The sequence below is a fragment of the Sinohyriopsis cumingii genome, chromosome 5, assembly GCF_028554795.1.
Source record: "Sinohyriopsis cumingii isolate HCF-2022 chromosome 5, ASM2855479v2, whole genome shotgun sequence".
In the NCBI taxonomy this organism is placed as follows: Eukaryota; Metazoa; Mollusca; class Bivalvia; order Unionida; family Unionidae; genus Sinohyriopsis; species Sinohyriopsis cumingii.
The window spans coordinates 139,923,853-139,942,883 of NC_142965.1; the positions used below are offsets into that span (position 1 = coordinate 139,923,853).

The 19,031-nt window shown below is 35.0% G+C and overlaps 1 protein-coding gene across 1 annotated transcript in view; it reads left to right on the top strand.

Annotated features, from left to right (window-relative positions):
* LOC149800362 (uncharacterized) overlaps positions 1 to 19,031 on the top strand; it is a 176,357-nt gene that overhangs the window by 83,420 nt on the left and 73,906 nt on the right. The window contains exons 18-25 of the mRNA XM_089958398.1: positions 2,326 to 2,495; positions 3,435 to 3,616; positions 3,967 to 4,123; positions 11,486 to 11,609; positions 13,071 to 13,303; positions 14,802 to 14,850; positions 17,534 to 17,703; positions 18,520 to 18,701. Of these exons, the coding sequence (XP_089814524.1) occupies positions 2,326 to 2,495; positions 3,435 to 3,616; positions 3,967 to 4,123; positions 11,486 to 11,609; positions 13,071 to 13,303; positions 14,802 to 14,850; positions 17,534 to 17,703; positions 18,520 to 18,701 (1,267 nt within the window). The remainder of the gene's footprint in view (positions 1 to 2,325; positions 2,496 to 3,434; positions 3,617 to 3,966; positions 4,124 to 11,485; positions 11,610 to 13,070; positions 13,304 to 14,801; positions 14,851 to 17,533; positions 17,704 to 18,519; positions 18,702 to 19,031) is intronic.

The window sequence follows — 19,031 nt, forward strand, 5'->3', positions numbered from 1 at the left end:
ATAAAGGCAATGACTTCTATCTGATACTGAAATATATAATAAAGGCAATGGCTTGTATATGATACTGAAATATATAATAAAGGCTATGGCATCTATCTGATACTGAAATAGATAATAATGGCAATGGCTTCTATCTGATATTGAAATAGATAATAAAGGCAATGGCTTCTGTCTGATACTGAAATAGATAAAGGCTATGGCATTTATCTGATACTGAAATAGATGCTAAAGGCAATGGCTTCTATCTGATACTTAAATAGATAATAAAGTCTATGATATTATTATGGCTTCCATCTAATACTGAAATAGATAATAAAGGATAGGGCTTCTATATAATACTAAAATAGATAATAAAGGCTATGACAGTAGTATGGCTTCCATTTAATACTGAAATAGATGATAAAGGATATGGCTTATATATAATACTTAAAATGATAATAAAGGCTATGACAGTAATATGGCTTCCATCTAACACAGAAATAGATAATAAAGGATAGGGCTTCTATCTAATACTGAAATAGATAATAAAGGCTATAATAAAAGTAATCTGCTTAAAACGATTATTCAATCAAATATAAATTTGTTAATAATGTGGCAAATTAAAGAAACTAATAAATAGTTCAAATAAATATAAAGGTAGTTAAACAAGTAATTTCCCAAAAACATCATTCAAATAAAATAAAGATAGTTAAAAATTAATTTCCTGAAAACATCATTCAAATAAAATAAAGGTAGTTAAAAATTAATTTCCTGGAAACATCACTTAAAATAAATATAACAATAACTCGTGCAAGTATTTAATAAAATTAAGTTACTCAAATATACCACTGGTTGATAACATTGATTTACTCAAATATAGTCTTGGAATAAATATAAAAATAACTAATAAAGTTAATGAGAAAACTAATTAGCACAAATAAGTCATTGAAACAGATACATTATTGGGTAATATACGTAGTTTATAAAATTTACTAAAATCAATAAAATGAGTATAAAATTTGTTTGTAAACATAATTCACTCAAATAAATTATTTAAGTTAATTCAAAAATAGTTATTAAACATTGTAAAAGAAAGTAATTTACACAAATAAATTATTCAAATAAATTTTAAAGGTAGTTAATATAAGTAATACACTTAAATAACTTATTCAAACAAATATAAAAATGATTTAGAAAGATAGTTGATGTTCATGAAAGTTGGTAATAAAAGTAATTTACTAAAATAAAGTAAATATCAAATTGGCTTGTAAACATTATTAATGCAAAGAAATTATTCAAATAAATGCAAAACTATGTAATAAATATAGTAAATAAAAGTAATTACTCATATAAATCACTGAAATTAATATAAAGGTGGTTAAAAGAGGTAGCTAATAGAAGTAATTTACTCACATTATTTAAATGCATACAAAAAAATGGTTAATAAGGTTAGTTAATATAAAACTCAATCAATTACATTATTCAAATAAATAAAAAGGAGTTCATTAAAGCAATTTACTTAAATATCTAAATGAATCATAACGGAAGTTAATAAAAGTAGTCTACTTGAATAAATTATTTGAATAAATAGAAATATAGGTAGTTAATAACATGAATTTACGTAATTAAATCATTCAAATAACCAAAAGGTAGTCGATGAAAGTCATTAGTTTAAAAACAGTATTTAAATAGTTACAAAAATGGCTGACAGAGCTATTAAAAGCACTTACTTCAATACCATATAGGTTAATAAAATCACTCAAATAATATAAAAATGGTTCCTACAAATAATTTACGCAAATACATCCGTAAATAAACATAGAAAGGTTAACAAAGGCAGTTGATGATGCAGTTTGCTCAAATAAATCATATGGCTAAATAAAGGATGCTTAATAGAGGTAGATAATACAAGTAATTTACGTAAATCAATCATCTAAAAATGGTTAGTAACGGTAGTTAATAAAAAATAATTAAGAGAAATCACACGAATCAATTAAAAAAATAGTTAATAAATGTAGTTAATAAACATAAAAGAATTATTAATTAATGAAATATCGAAACTAATTGCAAACCATACTTAAAGGTAAAATTGTTGAAAAAGATATAGAAACACCACTTTCCGACGTTATTTTTAATTTTCAATTTATTTTTCACAATATATTGAGCAAAGAAATTGTTGATTATCTTCAGAGAAATTATAACATTTTCTCACTTTTCCGGTGTATCTCAGAGACTGAGTCAGGGAGGTGTCACACGTGAGATCCGAGAAATTTCAAGCGTATGTTCAAGAAACACAAACCTTAATGCGTGGAAAAATAACAGATAACTATTGTCCCTTTTGTATAGTGCTGTCGTCGAACAGAAAGCGAAAGATGTCCTGAATTCGTTTGCCACTGACCTGAAGGACAAGCTCCACGGGGAATATGCTGCTGCCGTCCGTGAACTGCAGGCCCTGGCTTTCGAATCCCTGTTCTTGTCACATGATCAACTCAAACAAAAGGTCCAACAAATTGTCTGTAAGTAGATTTTCTATATCGATTGACAAACAAATTGTCAGCTTTGATTCAGATGAAACTTCTTTCTGCGATATCCATTATATCTGTAAACAGCCTAAAATTCGGCCTGAAACAAGACCATGATTATCTCCACCATAACGGTACAAAGATGGCTTGGAGCACTGCAGTCAGATTCTAAACGTAATGACACCCATCTCGATAACGTTAATCCCTACTCAGAAGTACTTGGAAAGATCACAAATGATCTAATGACACAAAGTTTACCTGCGAATGTGTGTGATTTAGATTTTTTAACAAGCTCAATCATATCGCTACAATGTCTGCAGCATGGCAGTTGATAGTTACGTCTATCACTGGGGCATCATGCCACAGACATTGTAGCATCATGTCCTAGCCATTCACATTATCCTGACACCGGGCCGACACAAACCTCTTAATGATGAGCACCAGACGAGGCAGCTGCCAGTACTATTTTGGTAAATCTTATGTATGACTCGGCCTGAGTTCGAACCCGCGACCTCTAACCACGTAGGCCACCGGAGTGGTCACAAAGCTTACATACCAGGAAAACCCATCACATGACAATAACAAAAGTTCTACTAAATATATTGCTATGAACATAATGAAGAGGTATATCATTACTGAGTTGAGGAAGACAAGTTTCGCTGTAAGATGGTTAATGGTCTTCAGGATAGGGTTAGGCTCAAATCAGTAAACATTCCACCCCTAAATCGGATAATATACTAAAGTCAATTTAGGTAATTGTTCTGCCATTCTGTTATTACACCACTACCTTTTCCTAACGATCTTATCTTCTAGAAACACTAAACGTCTCTTAGACACACAACAATCTACTCTAGTCAAACAAATGCTGAAATTTTATGCACACACATGTAATAAACGTTGGTTATATTAGTTATCTCATTTTATTTCGCAAAGCCTCACACAGCCACCAGATGACAGTCCTTCTGGAAAGCCTTCCTGCAGACCTGGTCAAGTTTGTCGAGAAAGCTCTTCTCAACAGAAGGCGTGGTCTTCTTGATGGTCTTCTGGGAAGTCTTACGCAAACTGCTTCACAACTGGCTGCACAATTCCTGCCCCATGTACAGAACGTGCAACAGGTCCGTAATAATTGGATAAATTAATCTGAATTTAAAATAGAGTTCAAGACTGCGCATTCAGAAAAATAAACCCGTAAAATTAACTATCACTTTTTAAATGGATTCTGAGTCTTCCTCCGGAAAATTCTTTTTGAATACAGGAAAACTGCTATGGGCTCGATATTTATCATGTCTTTTTTAATTAAATTTTACGTACAAATAATCCTAGATAAGTAGTGCATTTTGTCCAAAACAAATTAGAGTCAAGGGAAAATATAAGAGCGGAATATTGGACCCACGAAAGTGATTTAGCATATATTGTCCATAAAATTCTGAACTTCTTTAATAATGCTTTTCGATGCTGTTTACAGCTGCTTGGTAACCTTGGCCAAACTCTAACAGGCACTGCCACCGGTCTGTTGGGAGAACTTGTGTCCAGTCTGACCGATGTCCACCACACAGTACAAGGTGCTCTATCTGGCGCTTTGCAAACTGCCACTGGCACCTTGAATCCGGTTAACCTGCTTCGTAAGTTCAAAAGCGCCTACTAATGAGAACTGCTTAGTAAGTTTAACTGAAATTACTGATAAGACGATCACACTGTATAAAGCCCTGCTACATGAAGGAATATTATAAGACATATGTTGCATTTCGCTGTCATCTATCTTCATGCTACTAAACAACATCCATGAAAAGAACAACACAAATCCTAACATACCGATGTTGGTTCATTTCTTCAGAATATATATTAAAATAAATATTTGAATGATTGAATTTCAAAATGGATAGTAAATAAAAAATATAAATATTTAGACCGTATAAGTTTTAAGTGCTCCATGACTGAAGTAAAAGAGTTCCTGTTTTATATTTCGTCACCGTCAATGTCGTAACTTTATTCAAAATCTTTATATGTTTTGTTCTAAATGTAAACATCCGCTTAGGTGTGATAAATAAACTTGCTTTTGCATGCGTCCCGTATTTATAAACTATAATCATTTTGTTTCTTTTCAGAGGGCCTCACGGGAACAGCACAGTAATCTGAATAACTTGGAATGTATATATCAATAAAATCATCGTATTGCTAATACTGTGTTCTCAAAACTTGTTCCCAATCTGAAATAGAATAAGTATAGGCAGCATAGATTTAACGTATATTTTGTTAAGCATAATGCCACCTCATCGTCTGGTGCGCGGTTGTCGAGAATTGAAACATTAGCAATTGTGAAATATCCGTATTTAGATATTATGATAGAGAACGATAGTCCGGAATTGAAACCTTTGGAAAATGAGAGACATGCATAGTCAGACGTTTACATATAGAAGAGTAGTCAAAAATTAAAAATTTATGAACTGTGAAACGTGCATAGTCAAACATTACCATAAAGAAGCGTAGGTATCTGATTTACCAGCAAAATACGTCACAGCCAGAATCATTTTACCAGCATTTAGATACTACAACACATGAAGTATTTCATGGCAAGTTTCAATTAAGTATATGCCCGAAACAGCAAGTACGTAAAAGATAATACTATTATTTTCAAAGACGTATTAGGGACACCTTGTTTTATATTCAAAGACGTATTATGGATACCCTTGTTTTATATTCAAAGATGTATTAGGGACACCCTTGTTTTATATTCCAAGACATGTAAGGGACACCCTTGTTTTATATTCAAAGACGTAACATAGACACCCTTGTTTTTTTATTCAAATACGTATTAGCGACACCCTTGTGTTATAGTTAATGACGTATTATGGACACCCTTGTTTTGAAACAGATCGGCCGACAGTTCACAACCGTGCTATTATATAAACTGGCAGGGAACGTCGTCGAAAATAGGGGCTTCTTTAAATGTCTTAAATACTCACCTTTCCCTGTTATTTGCAAGGTACTATTCCCTTATTTTAAACCGTTACCAACAATTTAGTTTTTGTTTTCTTATTTACAAAACTTGCATTGACTGTAGCAATATATATGCCTATGCGTGTATTATTATATCCGCGTTGTGACGTTTGTTGCAGCGGTTTTTTACAACGTCTCTGGAAATAGAAAACTGGATAAATTATGTCTTTCGGATCTGAGGTTAACAATTCAGATTTTAGCAGTTCAATAATTGTATTACGGTGTTCGATAGTCATTATTCGCCAGGTACAACACCACTATCTGACGAAAGACGGAATATCCAAAACGTAGTAACAATTAGTGAGCAACAATACAACACCACTATCTGACGAAAGACGGAATATCCAAAACGTTGTAGCAATTAGTGAGCAACGATACAACACCACTATCTGACGAAAGACGGAATATCCAAAACGTTGTAGCAATTAGTGAACAACAATACAACACCACTATCTGACGAAAGACGGAATATCCAAAACGTAGTAACAATTAGTGAGCAACAATACAACACCACTATCTGACGAAAGACGGAATATCCAAAACGTTGTAGCAATTAGTGAGCAACAATACAACACCACTATCTGACGAAAGACGGAATATCCAAAACGTTGTAGCAATTAGTGAGCAACAATACAACACCACTATCTGACGAAAGACGGAATATCCAAAACGTTGTAGCAATTAGTGAGCAACAATACAACACCACTATCTGACGAAAGACGGAATATCCAAAACGTTGTAGCAATTAGTGAGCAACAATACAACACCACTATCTGACGAAAGACGGAATATCCAAAACGTAGTAACAATTAGTGAGCAACAATACAACACCACTATCTGACGAAAGACGGAATATCCAAAACGTAGTAGCAATTAGTGAGCAACAATACAACACCACTATCTGACGAAAGACGGAATATCCAAAACGTAGTAACAATTAGTGAGCAACAATACAACACCACTATCTGACGAAAGACGGAATATCCAAAACGTTGTAGCAATTAGTGAGCAACAATACAACACCACTATCTGACGAAAGACGGAATATCCAAAACGTTGTAGCAATTAGTGAGCAACAATACAACACCACTATCTGACGAAAGACGGAATATCCAAAACGTTGTAGCAATTAGTGAGCAACGATACAACACCACTATCTGACGAAATACGGAATATCCAAAACGTTGTAGCAATTAGTGAGCAACAATACAACACCACTATCTGACGAAAGACGGAATATCCAAAACGTAGTAACAATTAGTGAGCAACAATACAACACCACTATCTGACGAAAGACGGAATATCCAAAACGTTGTAGCAATTAGTGAGCAACAATACAACACCACTATCTGACGAAAGACGGAATATCCAAAACGTAGTAACAATTAGTGAGCAACAATACAACACCACTATCTGACGAAAGACGGAATATCCAAAACGTTGTAGCAATTAGTGAGCAACAATACAACACCACTATCTGACGAAAGACGGAATATCCAAAACGTTGTAGCAATTAGTGAGCAACGATACAACACCACTATCTGACGAAAGACGGAATATCCAAAACGTTGTAGCAATTAGTGAGCAACAATACAACACCACTATCTGACGAAAGACGGAATATCCAAAACGTAGTAACAATTAGTGAGCAACAATACAACACCACTATCTGACGAAAGACGGAATATCCAAAACGTTGTAGCAATTAGTGAGCAACAATACAACACCACTATCTGACGAAAGACGGAATATCCAAAACGTAGTAACAATTAGTGAGCAACAATACAACACCACTATCTGACGAAAGACGGAATATCCAAAACGTTGTAGCAATTAGTGAGCAACAATACAACACCACTATCTGACGAAAGACGGAATATCCAAAACGTTGTAGCAATTAGTGAGCAACAATACAACACCACTATCTGACGAAAGACGGAATATCCAAAACGTTGTAGCAATTAGTGAGCAACGATACAACACCACTATCTGACGAAAGACGGAATATCCAAAACGTTGTAGCAATTAGTGAGCAACAATACAACACCACTATCTGACGAAAGACGGAATATCCAAAACGTTGTAGCAATTAGTGAGCAACAATACAACACCACTATCTGACGAAAGACGGAATATCCAAAACGTAGTAACAATTAGTGAGCAACGATACAACACCACTATCTGACGAAAGACGGAATATCCAAAACGTTGTAGCAATTAGTGAGCAACGATACAACACCACTATCTGACGAAAGACGGAATATCCAAAACGTTGTAGCAATTAGTGAGCAACGATACAACACCACACCAGTATAGTCACATATTAGGCACACTCAGTCGTGGTGTTTGATAAGAACTGATCCGAATATTACCTCAGTGGGTTACTTGAGGGACACGTTGAATCTTATGTTACCCGTCATTAATCTTTTGGTTAGATATAATAGTGGAAATACATACATATTGGCATATGGGACCTTTGCTAACTTACATTAATCTTATTAAGTCAATTACTGTCCGTTAAACTAGTTACGTTATACCATAGAATATATCACAAACATACAAAATAGAAGAGAGAATGCAAAAAGAGAAGTATACATTTTGCAACTGGATAGAAAAACGGATTTTTGATAATATGGGATACATACCAATAGAATTCTGTAATAATAGGGATAACTCATAAGCTTAATCAGTTGGCATTCAGTACAGTTATAAACACACAAACAATCGTGACATGAATGACATCCCACATACATGTAGAATAAATCAATAAACAGAGGATATGTGTGGGCTTTTGTCCCAGTAGATTACTAGAAAATACTTTATGCGTGAAGTGCAAACGTTGTAGTCACTCGTTACAATACACAGACATCGTATTATAACAAGCAGTCTCTCGTGACAATACACAAACATCGTATTATAACAAGCAGTCACTCGTGACAATGCACAAACATCGTATTATAACAAGCAGTCACTCGTGACAATGCACAAACATCGTATTATAACAAGCAGTCACTCGTGACAATGCACAAACATGGTATTATAACAAGCATTCACTCGTGACAATGCACAAACATGGTATTATAACAAGCAGTCACGCGTGACAATGCAAACCCTTTCCACTACACTGGTGAAATGTAACTGCTTAGAAAATGTAGATTATTATATCTTTTAAGAAGACAAAGCCCTTCTATTTTGCAATGTTTTCTGTTCTGTGCTTGTGCAATTAACAGCTGCATTACTACATTACAAGTTCGAAATGTTATAATAATTTAGGACGGTGATTCTTTTCCAATGTATGTCCTACAAATAATGCTTCATATTGCAAAATCAATATTATATTTTTTATATGGGTTAATAAATTTTAGCGCGGATTGATAAAGAGAATATTGCAAGTTGGAGTTGCAGCCGGCAGATTTTAGCAATGTTGTTTTTGGTCTATTTTGTGGGGAGGGATTTTTCTTGTAGGAGACAGGGGATAAAATTAATTGCGAAGTTATTTATAGTCGGCTTCCAATCAGACCTCATCTATCCCAAATTTCTCCACCAGCTTCCAGTCAGACCTCATCTATCCTAAATTTCTCCACCAGCTTCCAATCAGACTTCATCTATCCCAAATTTCTCCACCAGCTTCCAATCAGACCTCATCTATCCCAAATTTCTCCACCAGCTGCCAGTGAGACGTCATCTATCCTAAATTTCTCCATCGATTTCAAAACGTGAATATCAGTGTGATCAGAGCTGACGTCGCTAACAATACAATTTTGCTAATATATTTCTCGAGGGTTTTCTCCCCCTGAAATAAATAAACCTTTTGTCGTTGGACTGTATGGGGGACACTGGATATTACATGGAAACAGGTTATGTACGTTCCGTAAATCAGAATTTACGAAAACTATTTTTGAGTAAGCTAATACTTGAAAACTATGTTTCGAATTCGTTTTTAGTCATAGTTGACGGCATTTCCTCTTAAAGTTACAACTTTGACATTTTTAAATTCTGTTCATCATGATGGAGAGAGAGAGAGAGAGAGAAAACGAATTAGAAAGAAAGAGACAAAAAAGAATATAAAAAAAGCCTAAATATGGAAATGTGAGTTTCAATAACATACATAATTGTAAACATATTTCCGGAATGGGAGAAAAAAGTTGTGGGGATAACTGTGTTATTAATTTTCTCCTACATTTTAATATCTCAGTATGAAAAATATAATATACGGAAATATGTATGAATCTAAGTAACAAACTCAATTATTTTAACCAATATCAAAACAAATCAATAATTTCTGAAGTAATTATGCACGCTCACTAAAAATAAAATTGGAGATTACAAAAAATACAATAGCAACTTCACAAATAATGGAGTATACAAGAACCAATCAAGTAATTATATTTTTGTTAGCTGTAAATTTTGTACAGGACTTCAAAATGATTCAAATGTACAAATGTATTCAGAAGCAAAAGCTATATAATTATTGAACCGTGGCTCAGTACAGATTGGCTAAAGTGGTGTATTTTTGGGAAGGTACATTTCCTTGGTGCGATCTAATTGTCAAAGTGTTCCATTGCAAAAAGTTACCAACCACCTAAACTCATTATAGCGATCTTACGTATTTAACAAAAGATAGTCGGACGAAAGTCTTAGAATTGTTTTACATATCTGAGTGTATTCAAATATATTTAATGTGTATAGAGACGTAATGATACCAATGCAATGAAACCGCGTATCGACATCCACCACCCGCCTATTATGCAAAAGAGCTCTGTCCCACTCGACCATTCTCCAGAAATGTTAAAACAATGTATAAGAAACAGACACAATGTGCAGGGAAACCAGTTCGCTACTAAAGCAGAAATTATCACTCCGCTACATCAAACAACAATAAGTGTCATCTATACACCAAACAAAAAGAATGGTCTCCCTTTATGTGTATAGATACATGGTTATTTATCTGGAATAACATCACCGTAATCAAACAGCTAAGAATTGTAATTCGCTCTAAACGTTTTCGACCTTTGATAATAGTATTATTTCAAATTTATGTAGAATACAATTGTTGAGACCTTTAAAGAAGCTAATATTAATAAAGTGATGTACTAGTTGACATTTCTGATTCGATTCTGTCAGATCATGGAGATCATGTAAGATTTTTCAGCTCAAATTTATAAACGTAAGCAGTTTCGTTGTGTATTCATCATCTTTAAAGCAATACTAGTACGAGTGATTTGAACAGTATGCTATACATCTTTCTTTGCATGTCCTCTGTGTATCCACTAGATGGCATTGTTGACTCTGGACAATATTGACCAATGGATCGCAATTATTTATAATGACCTTGACCTTTGGCTCTTAGACCCCCAAATCGATAGGTACTTGCTTACGCTATATGCAATCTATTCGCAAAGTTGGAGCAAGAAACTTATCCTAGACAATACATTAATGTCAAAAACGAGTTTTTTGCAAGCCACAGTGGTCTTTGTCCTATTGACGCCGATTCAATTGGTGTTTTCCATACCATAGCTGCAAGTTCGCTGCAACTTTTCTCCAAGTTTTTCGTATAGAACTTAAGTTAATGTACGACAGCCACTTGGCTATTTTCAAAGGCAGTGACCTTGATCTTTAATATTTGACTAAACAATCAAAAGTTCCTTTCGTACCAAAAGCGTCATTCATCCACACACTTTGGTAATGAATCATTGACAAGAATAAACATTTTTGTATTAAATATTGTTTCATTTTTCATCTAAAACTCTGATCGTTTGCGTTGTCACTCTTTAACATCAAAGTCATCCACAAAGGCTACTCCAGGTTTCCGATTCACAATTAACGTTTCTGTACATAAACCATTTTCCTTCTTGACCTTTACACACATAACTCTAAAACCACCAGTTTTTTCGCATATTTTACATGCAACCGTTTACAAAGTTAGGTTTAAGTCTGTGAGGTAATAAATACTAATGGAATTTTGTATGCAACCATTTTTTCCCCAGTTACAGTAAGGTTGCCCTTTCTTCCAAATACAAGACCATTCACAATGCATGGTATGGTAGATGATATAAAACTTAAGTTATTGCGCAAAAGTGATGAAGGTCACAGACGGATGAAAGCATATACGTATGTACACACGGACGAACAACGTCGTAACATTGTACACTCTGCTTATTGACTGTCATATAAAAGCTTCTTGAACTTTTAATGATTTGTGTACCATCCCCATTTTAGAAACATTTCAATTTTACGCCATGCCTTAAAATTGTCACATTGTTATTTCTAGTGAGCAATCATCGATTTGAATCTATAGCACCACTCTTGTGTAGATCGCACGTAATGCAAGTAAAATATACAAAGTACTGTAAATAAAATGAGAGAATATGTATACATGATTTAGAAAGCCTTGAAAATCCGTCGATATTTTGCAATAGGACTTTCCCCTATCGTGCAGAGCGTGTTCGGACTAAACCATGAGAGAAATCATTCAAGCAAGAATGCATCTATTGCCGACCGAAAATTTCAAAGATTTTGTCAAATATTTCTTATGGAATGCAATCATTCAAGTGAATTAAGTATTCTACTCCCACCTCGTTGTCGTAAATGTGTCCTTATCTCTGTACCAAAGAACTGTACTGACTTAAGAACACACTATAAAATCATGATTGGACTAGGTAAGTCATCATAGAATAAGCGGAAACATCTGTCGCATTTCCCAAGTAAGACACGCCTCTACCGACTTTCTAGTCACGAATAGGGTCAGATAGAGGGTGTTTATAAACTTCTTTCTAAACTGACTTTCCATACAGTCTTCCACAAGAACCTGTGATTTTCGGAGCAGGTAGGAAACCTAAGTTTAAACTCCATTATAAATTTGTCATACTTCAAAATCCCATGAAAGATTATTCTTTTCGATTTAAATAAGAATCATTTTGAAAAAAAAATTATTTTGTTATACATACATGTCATGTCGTGTCTTTAGTGACTTTCTTAATTCCATATTTCAGGAAAAAAGAAAAGCAATCACAGAAGATTAAATCATGCCATGTCATTGACATTTAAAATTACAATGTTTATCATGAATAGTTTTGTGAATTAAATTATTTTCCCACAAATGATGAAATGCCAAAATACACCGCTCTTACACGAAAATTAATTTGGGATTTATTTGTTTCTATTGATAGATGATATCTTTTGAAGTCTTCCATATCATTAATGTCAATGTGTCCAATGTTTTCCTTCTTTCTTATCTGACAGATGTATATGGTGTGCCAAATGCGACTGAATAATCCGAGAATTTCATCATATGTACATTTTGTTCTTAGACATTTTCAAGAAAATTTTCTTCGTCTCAGTCATTTCATCGTACCCTCGTACCCACTCACTCACCCCAAATATATATAAACTCCATTATAAATTTGTCATACTTCACAATCCCATGAAAGATTATTCATTTGTGTGTGCATGTGTGTGTGTAAAGCATGATGTAGCTTCAAACCTGAAACAAATTCAAACAAACTTGTCTCAGAATGATTCTTCGGCCTAAGCGTAATATAATAATGTCTCAACATGGTACATAATTTTCAGTTCCACAATGAAATTTCTGGTATTAGCAGTGTTGGTTGCCTTGGCCTCTACCCAGACAGAGGCCAACGTATTTACAGACCTTTTAAATAAATTGAAGAGTCAGCTTCAGCAACTCGGCCAATCATTCGGAAACACCTTTCAGCAGCTTGGAACTACCGCCTTGACTACTGGTACCGATCTTTTGACCCAAGCTCTTGGAGGAGGAGCACAATTGTTGAGTGCTGGAGCCACGCGTAAGTTGCACCAGCTGACTTCACCTAAACAACGTAATTGCCCAGATATTGTAGTGCACGTGTTCCGTACTTTACCTAGGAAAGGAAATATAATTACCGTCTAGGAGAATTTGATATAGTCTATTTGATGCACATTGACTGCCCATAAAATTGAAGGCTGATGAAAAGTACTGGATGAATACAAATGGCTAATCATTCTTAAGGGTCAGCCAATTACAGGGATACACGAGTTAATAACAGGGGAAAAAATCTGCTTTACATGAGTAAACAGAATTAACAAGGCTAACAGTACAATCCCATGCATACGATGCTAATACAAACGTGTGTGGCAGCCAATCATACCTTGTCCTTGTACCGCTTAATCTATTGAGAAGCACCTGCCTGGTAATTCCCTGAAAATGCTTGTTTTTGAAGTACTGATGTGCATGGCAAATATGTTAACAACACTTTAGAAATCCTTCAGCAGAATATGCAGCAGTATGCCCATCAATAACCTAAAAATAGATTTTTCTTTTGATTATCGACACTGAGTAGGAGAAAGCTAAATTTACTGCCAGTCAAATTATAATAAATATGGTTTACAAACCTTCCATTTTTGTAACGGTATATGAATTGCCTCTTTGTATAGGTGTATGAATAAGCCTCTTTGCATAGGTGTATGAATTGCCTCTTTGTATAGGTGTATGAATGGCCTCTTTCATAGGTGTATGAATTGCCTCTTTGCATAGGTGTATGAATTGCCTCTTTGTATAGGTGTATGAATTGCCTCTTTGTATATGTGTATGAATTGCCTCTTTGCATAGGTATATGAATTGCCTCTTTGCATAGGTGTATGAATTGCCTCTTTGCATAGGTGTATGAATTGCCTCTTCAAAATGTAATATGTTCGTGGTATTGGCTAGTATGTCGTCCCGATGTTTTTGTGTACACAAATATAACTTTCACTAATCATACTTCTTGTGAAATGAACGGGTGGATATGGGGAAAAAAGATATACAGGAAATCGTATGCTTCAAAAATGTACTCTTTTAGTGGATAGCCTGACTTATCGGAGTCCCTCAATATAATATTCGTAAAACCCTAACAATGTAAATAGGCAAGGAAAGCATTTGTCATAACTAGGCAAGACTTAAATACAAATTAAGAGAAATAAAAACTACTTCCTAGGTCAAGGGGGAAGAACATTAATTTTATTCCATGTTTTACCTCAGGAGTTTATGGTAACTTCATGTACGGACACAATATTTAGCTGAAATTAGTAAATAAAGTGTTTGATTTCTCGAATGATAAAATGTGCTGATATAGTCAAACAACATCTTAGGTAACCCATGGGTAATTGTTTTGATGAAAATGTGTGTACATAACCATAAGACTTTTAAACATTTCGTTTAAGGAATAGTGGAAAGCGATTTCCCACTTTGCATTAATGATTCATTTTACTTCTTTATCCTCATAGTACTGAGCTTGTTCGTCTATCTTCACATTGCTTTTTTTTCAGAACTTGCTCAGAGCTTGCTGACTCCATCGGGAGGAAGGAGAGCTGTGAGGTACTCTTGAGTCAATGAGTCAGTGTTAAAATCGGCACTTTGATGTACGATTAAATAGATAGGGTTTTGATATGTAGACAGATTTTGATGTATGCATCTTAAACCAATCTATTATGATAATGCACCAGCCACGAAATTTTTATAGAGAGAGAGATCGATTGTTTGATAGATAATACCACACCCATGTGTGATACATACTACATCCATACGTGATAGGCCACATATATAGATACACAATGCATCCATACGTGATAGGCCACATACATAGATACACAATGCATCCATACGTGATAGGCCACATACATAGATACACAATGCATCCATACGTGATAGGCCACATACATAGATACACAATGCATCCATACGTGATAGGCCACATACATAGATACACAATACATCCATACGTGATAGGCCACATACATAGATACATACTAGATTCATGCATGATATGCAAAATACAATTTCGATAGATTTATAGATTGTTAGATACATACTACATCTATGCCTGAAAGGCCACATATAGTGCAATATTGCACGTGTAACTTCCGTTCAGTTTGCAATACTAAATACTTTACACTGTAAAGAATTTTTTATTCCTGGCATTTTGGGGAAATATGAATCATTATGCATACCGAAATGACTTCAAACTAACATGGATGAGGCGAATATTGTCCGTACGTATTTGTTTGTGTGTATAAAATAACTCGAGAATCATTTGATGGAACTGAAAGAAGTTTACAGGAACATTGCATCTTTTTTTCAATAAATTGAGCTTGTGTATTGACGGCTTCTGATATAGTGCCGAAAAGAATAATAATAATTCATATATAATCGTTAGACCATCACTTCCAATTAAAACAACCCATTTGTGCAGTCAAATGGACTGTATCTGCGTCTTGAGAAGCCCATTTAGCCGTTGCAAGAAGATGTGTATAGTCAGTTTCTCTCTTACCGATATACTTGACTTATTTTGCACTGATTCTCAGCTTTATGAGCGTGGTTATGGTTTCAAACTAACTCTTTGCTGCATGCCACTCAAAACCTTTGACGTTCTGGTACCTATGGACCGCAGGCCAATGCCATCGCTGGTAAAGGTTTGAGGCGTGCTGGCAGTATGTCTGACATTCGATCACAATGTCTGATATATATCAGACGTAAACCATGTCATATACAAAATCAAACTGAAACATGTTAACAAGGTTTCGTCACATTTGCATTAACAATTAACGCTAATTCACATGGGACAGGTGTCAACATATAATACTATAATTTTATATCATGTACTAATCAGCATAACCTTGTTTCTCTGCAACGGCTATCGGCCAACTGTCCAAGCCTCGCTCTGCACTGGCAATAAGAAAACTGTCAAAGCCCCTTTCGACACTGGCAATTGGACAACTTCAAAGCCCTTCACTGCGCTGGCAATAAGAAACCTGTCAAACCCCCTCTCTACACTGGCAAATGAACAACTGTCAAAGCCGTTCTCTGCACTGGCAATAAGAAAACTATCAAAGCCCCTCCCTACACTGGCAATAAGAAAACTATCAAAGCCCATTCATACACTGGCAATAGGATAACTGTCAAAGCCCTTCTCTGCACTGGCAATAAGAAAACTGTCAAAGCCCCTCTTCGCACTGACAATAGGACAACTGTCGAAGCCCCTCTCTGCACTGGAAATAGAACAACTGTCAAAGCCCATGGTATTCAAAGTCAATTTTTCACTGTTCCATGTATAATTTCAACACTGTTTTGCGGTGTTAAGGTTCACACCAGTATTCGTATTTAAATAAATTGCTCAAATATAATTTCGTTGATGTGGCTCTCCCTACGTTTTAAACATGTGTGACTCCGTGTGAAAAGTACTCATTTTAAGTTTTAGCGATGGTCCATCTCAATTTTGTATTTTACGGCGACGGATTATAGTATGCATGAAACTATCCTCCGTGCGAATGACCACGGATTATGGTATGTCCTCCGTGCGAATGACCACGGATTATGGTATGTAAGTCATAATCCTCGCTGTGAATCAGGTGAAATGGAATATGTTCCTCTCTGAGTCCGAAAAAGGGTGACAAATCTCTGGACAACCTCGTGCTATTGTATCGAGTACATTTAAGCCAGATTTTATTTTTAAAGGCTCTACATCGAAATGGTGAATGTCGTGTCCGTATGGCAGTGAGCTTTTTTAATATGTGATAATAAACTGACAAGAAACAACAGCTAAGGCTTTTGCATGATATCAATTTGTTATAACTTATTTACCTTTTATTTCATTTTCATGAATTTTATCAACCAGAAACAACTGTTTAAAATTTGAAACATTTTCGAAAGATTTTATTTTAAGAAAGCGTAATGCAAACGTAAGTTCTGTATTTCGATTCTGACGAGTATTCATTTGGTTGTCTACTCTATTGACCTAAACTGATCATTGAGTGCCAGCTGTCAAATTACTGGACCAGCCACATGGAACATTATTTTTCATTTCCAATACACGTTACACAATAAACAAGGAAATATAAGCTTAGTTTCAGGAAAATTATAACATGTTCTCACTTCCGGTATATCTTAGTCTGAATCAGGGAGGTGTCACGTGTGAGATTCAAGAGTTCTCAAGCATATGTTCAAGAAACTCGAATCTTAATGTCAGGGAAAATAACCGATAACTATTATCCCTTTGATATAGTGCTGTCGTCGAACAGAAAGCAAAAGATGTCCTGAATTCGTTTGCCACTGACCTGAAGGACAAGCTCCACGGGGAATATGCTGCTGCCGTCCGTGAACTGCAGGCCCTGGCTTTCGAATCCCTGTTCTTGTCACATGATCAACTCAAACAAAAGGTCCAACAAATTGTCTGTAAGTAGATTATTTATGTTGATGGTCAAAGGTATTAGTTATTTTGATTCAAATGAAACTCCTTTACGCCATATAATTCATATCTGTAATTGCGCGAGTTTAGTTCTTTAATGTATTTATAACGTTGAATTGGTTGCCAACAGTCTCTGGGCCAAACACTGAATCAAACGTAAGCAAGTATGGTCACTATTATTTGCTGCACGGGTACTAAATGTCTTTTACATGTTGCAGTGAGATTCAAAGTTTGTGATACCAATTTGTTTTCACGGTAATCCCAATTCAGAAGTACTTGAAAAGTATTCAAACGATCTGACGGCAAAGTTTACATACCAGGAAAATCCACATGGCAATGAGGGTACTAATTTAGGTTCTAATAAATATTACTATTATAAATATAACGAAGATGTATATAACTGCTGTTGTCTATCTTTATCGAGTTCAGAATAAAACAACTTCGACGTAAGATGGTAAATCAACAAATGTATAAAGAATCGGTTTAACCTCAAATCCACAACCTTCCACCCCTATGTCTATTGCTAGGTTACAATCAGTTTACGTATTTGTTCTGCCATAATATTCTGTGAGTGCTATATGCTTGTAAATACATTTTTTTTTGCCTTCTGCAACATAAGTAGTCTTGTAGACACCTAACAATCAAAGTTAATCGTATGCTACAATTGTTTGTACGAACACGTAATTCGAGGTTTCATGTTACAAAGTAAAATATGCAAAAGTATACTGCTATTGATTATGTAGAAAAGAATCTGTTCTACGAGTAAATGTGTCTCAATAAACATCGTTTTGTGTTTCCTAAAGCCTCACACAGCCACCAGATGACAGTCCTTCTGGAAAGCCTTCCTGCAGACCTGGTCAAGTTTGTCGAGAAAGCTCTCCTCAACAGAAGGCGTGGTCTTCTTGATGGCCTTCTGGGAAGTCTTACCCAAACTGCTTCTCAACTTGCTTCACAATTCCTGCCCCATGTACAGAACGTGCAACAGGTCAGAAATAACTGGATAATATAATCGAAATATAAAAACTGGTTAGAAACGTTTTGCTTAGAAAAATGTACCTTGTTTCACTGTACCGCTTGTAAAAGAACTTTGCGCCTTTCTAGTGCTTATTCTTCAAAATATAGGAAAATTATGAAAACAGTATTTGCTTAGTTCCGAAATTTTACTTAAAGAAATAATCCCAATAGAAATTGTTTGCCTTATGTCCAAAAGAGATCAACGTGAAGTGGAAAGAAAGCACGTTATTGGCCCAATGAACGTGGGTTACAATTTATGCAACAAACTATATCGTGACGTCTTCAATAATAATTTTTCAAC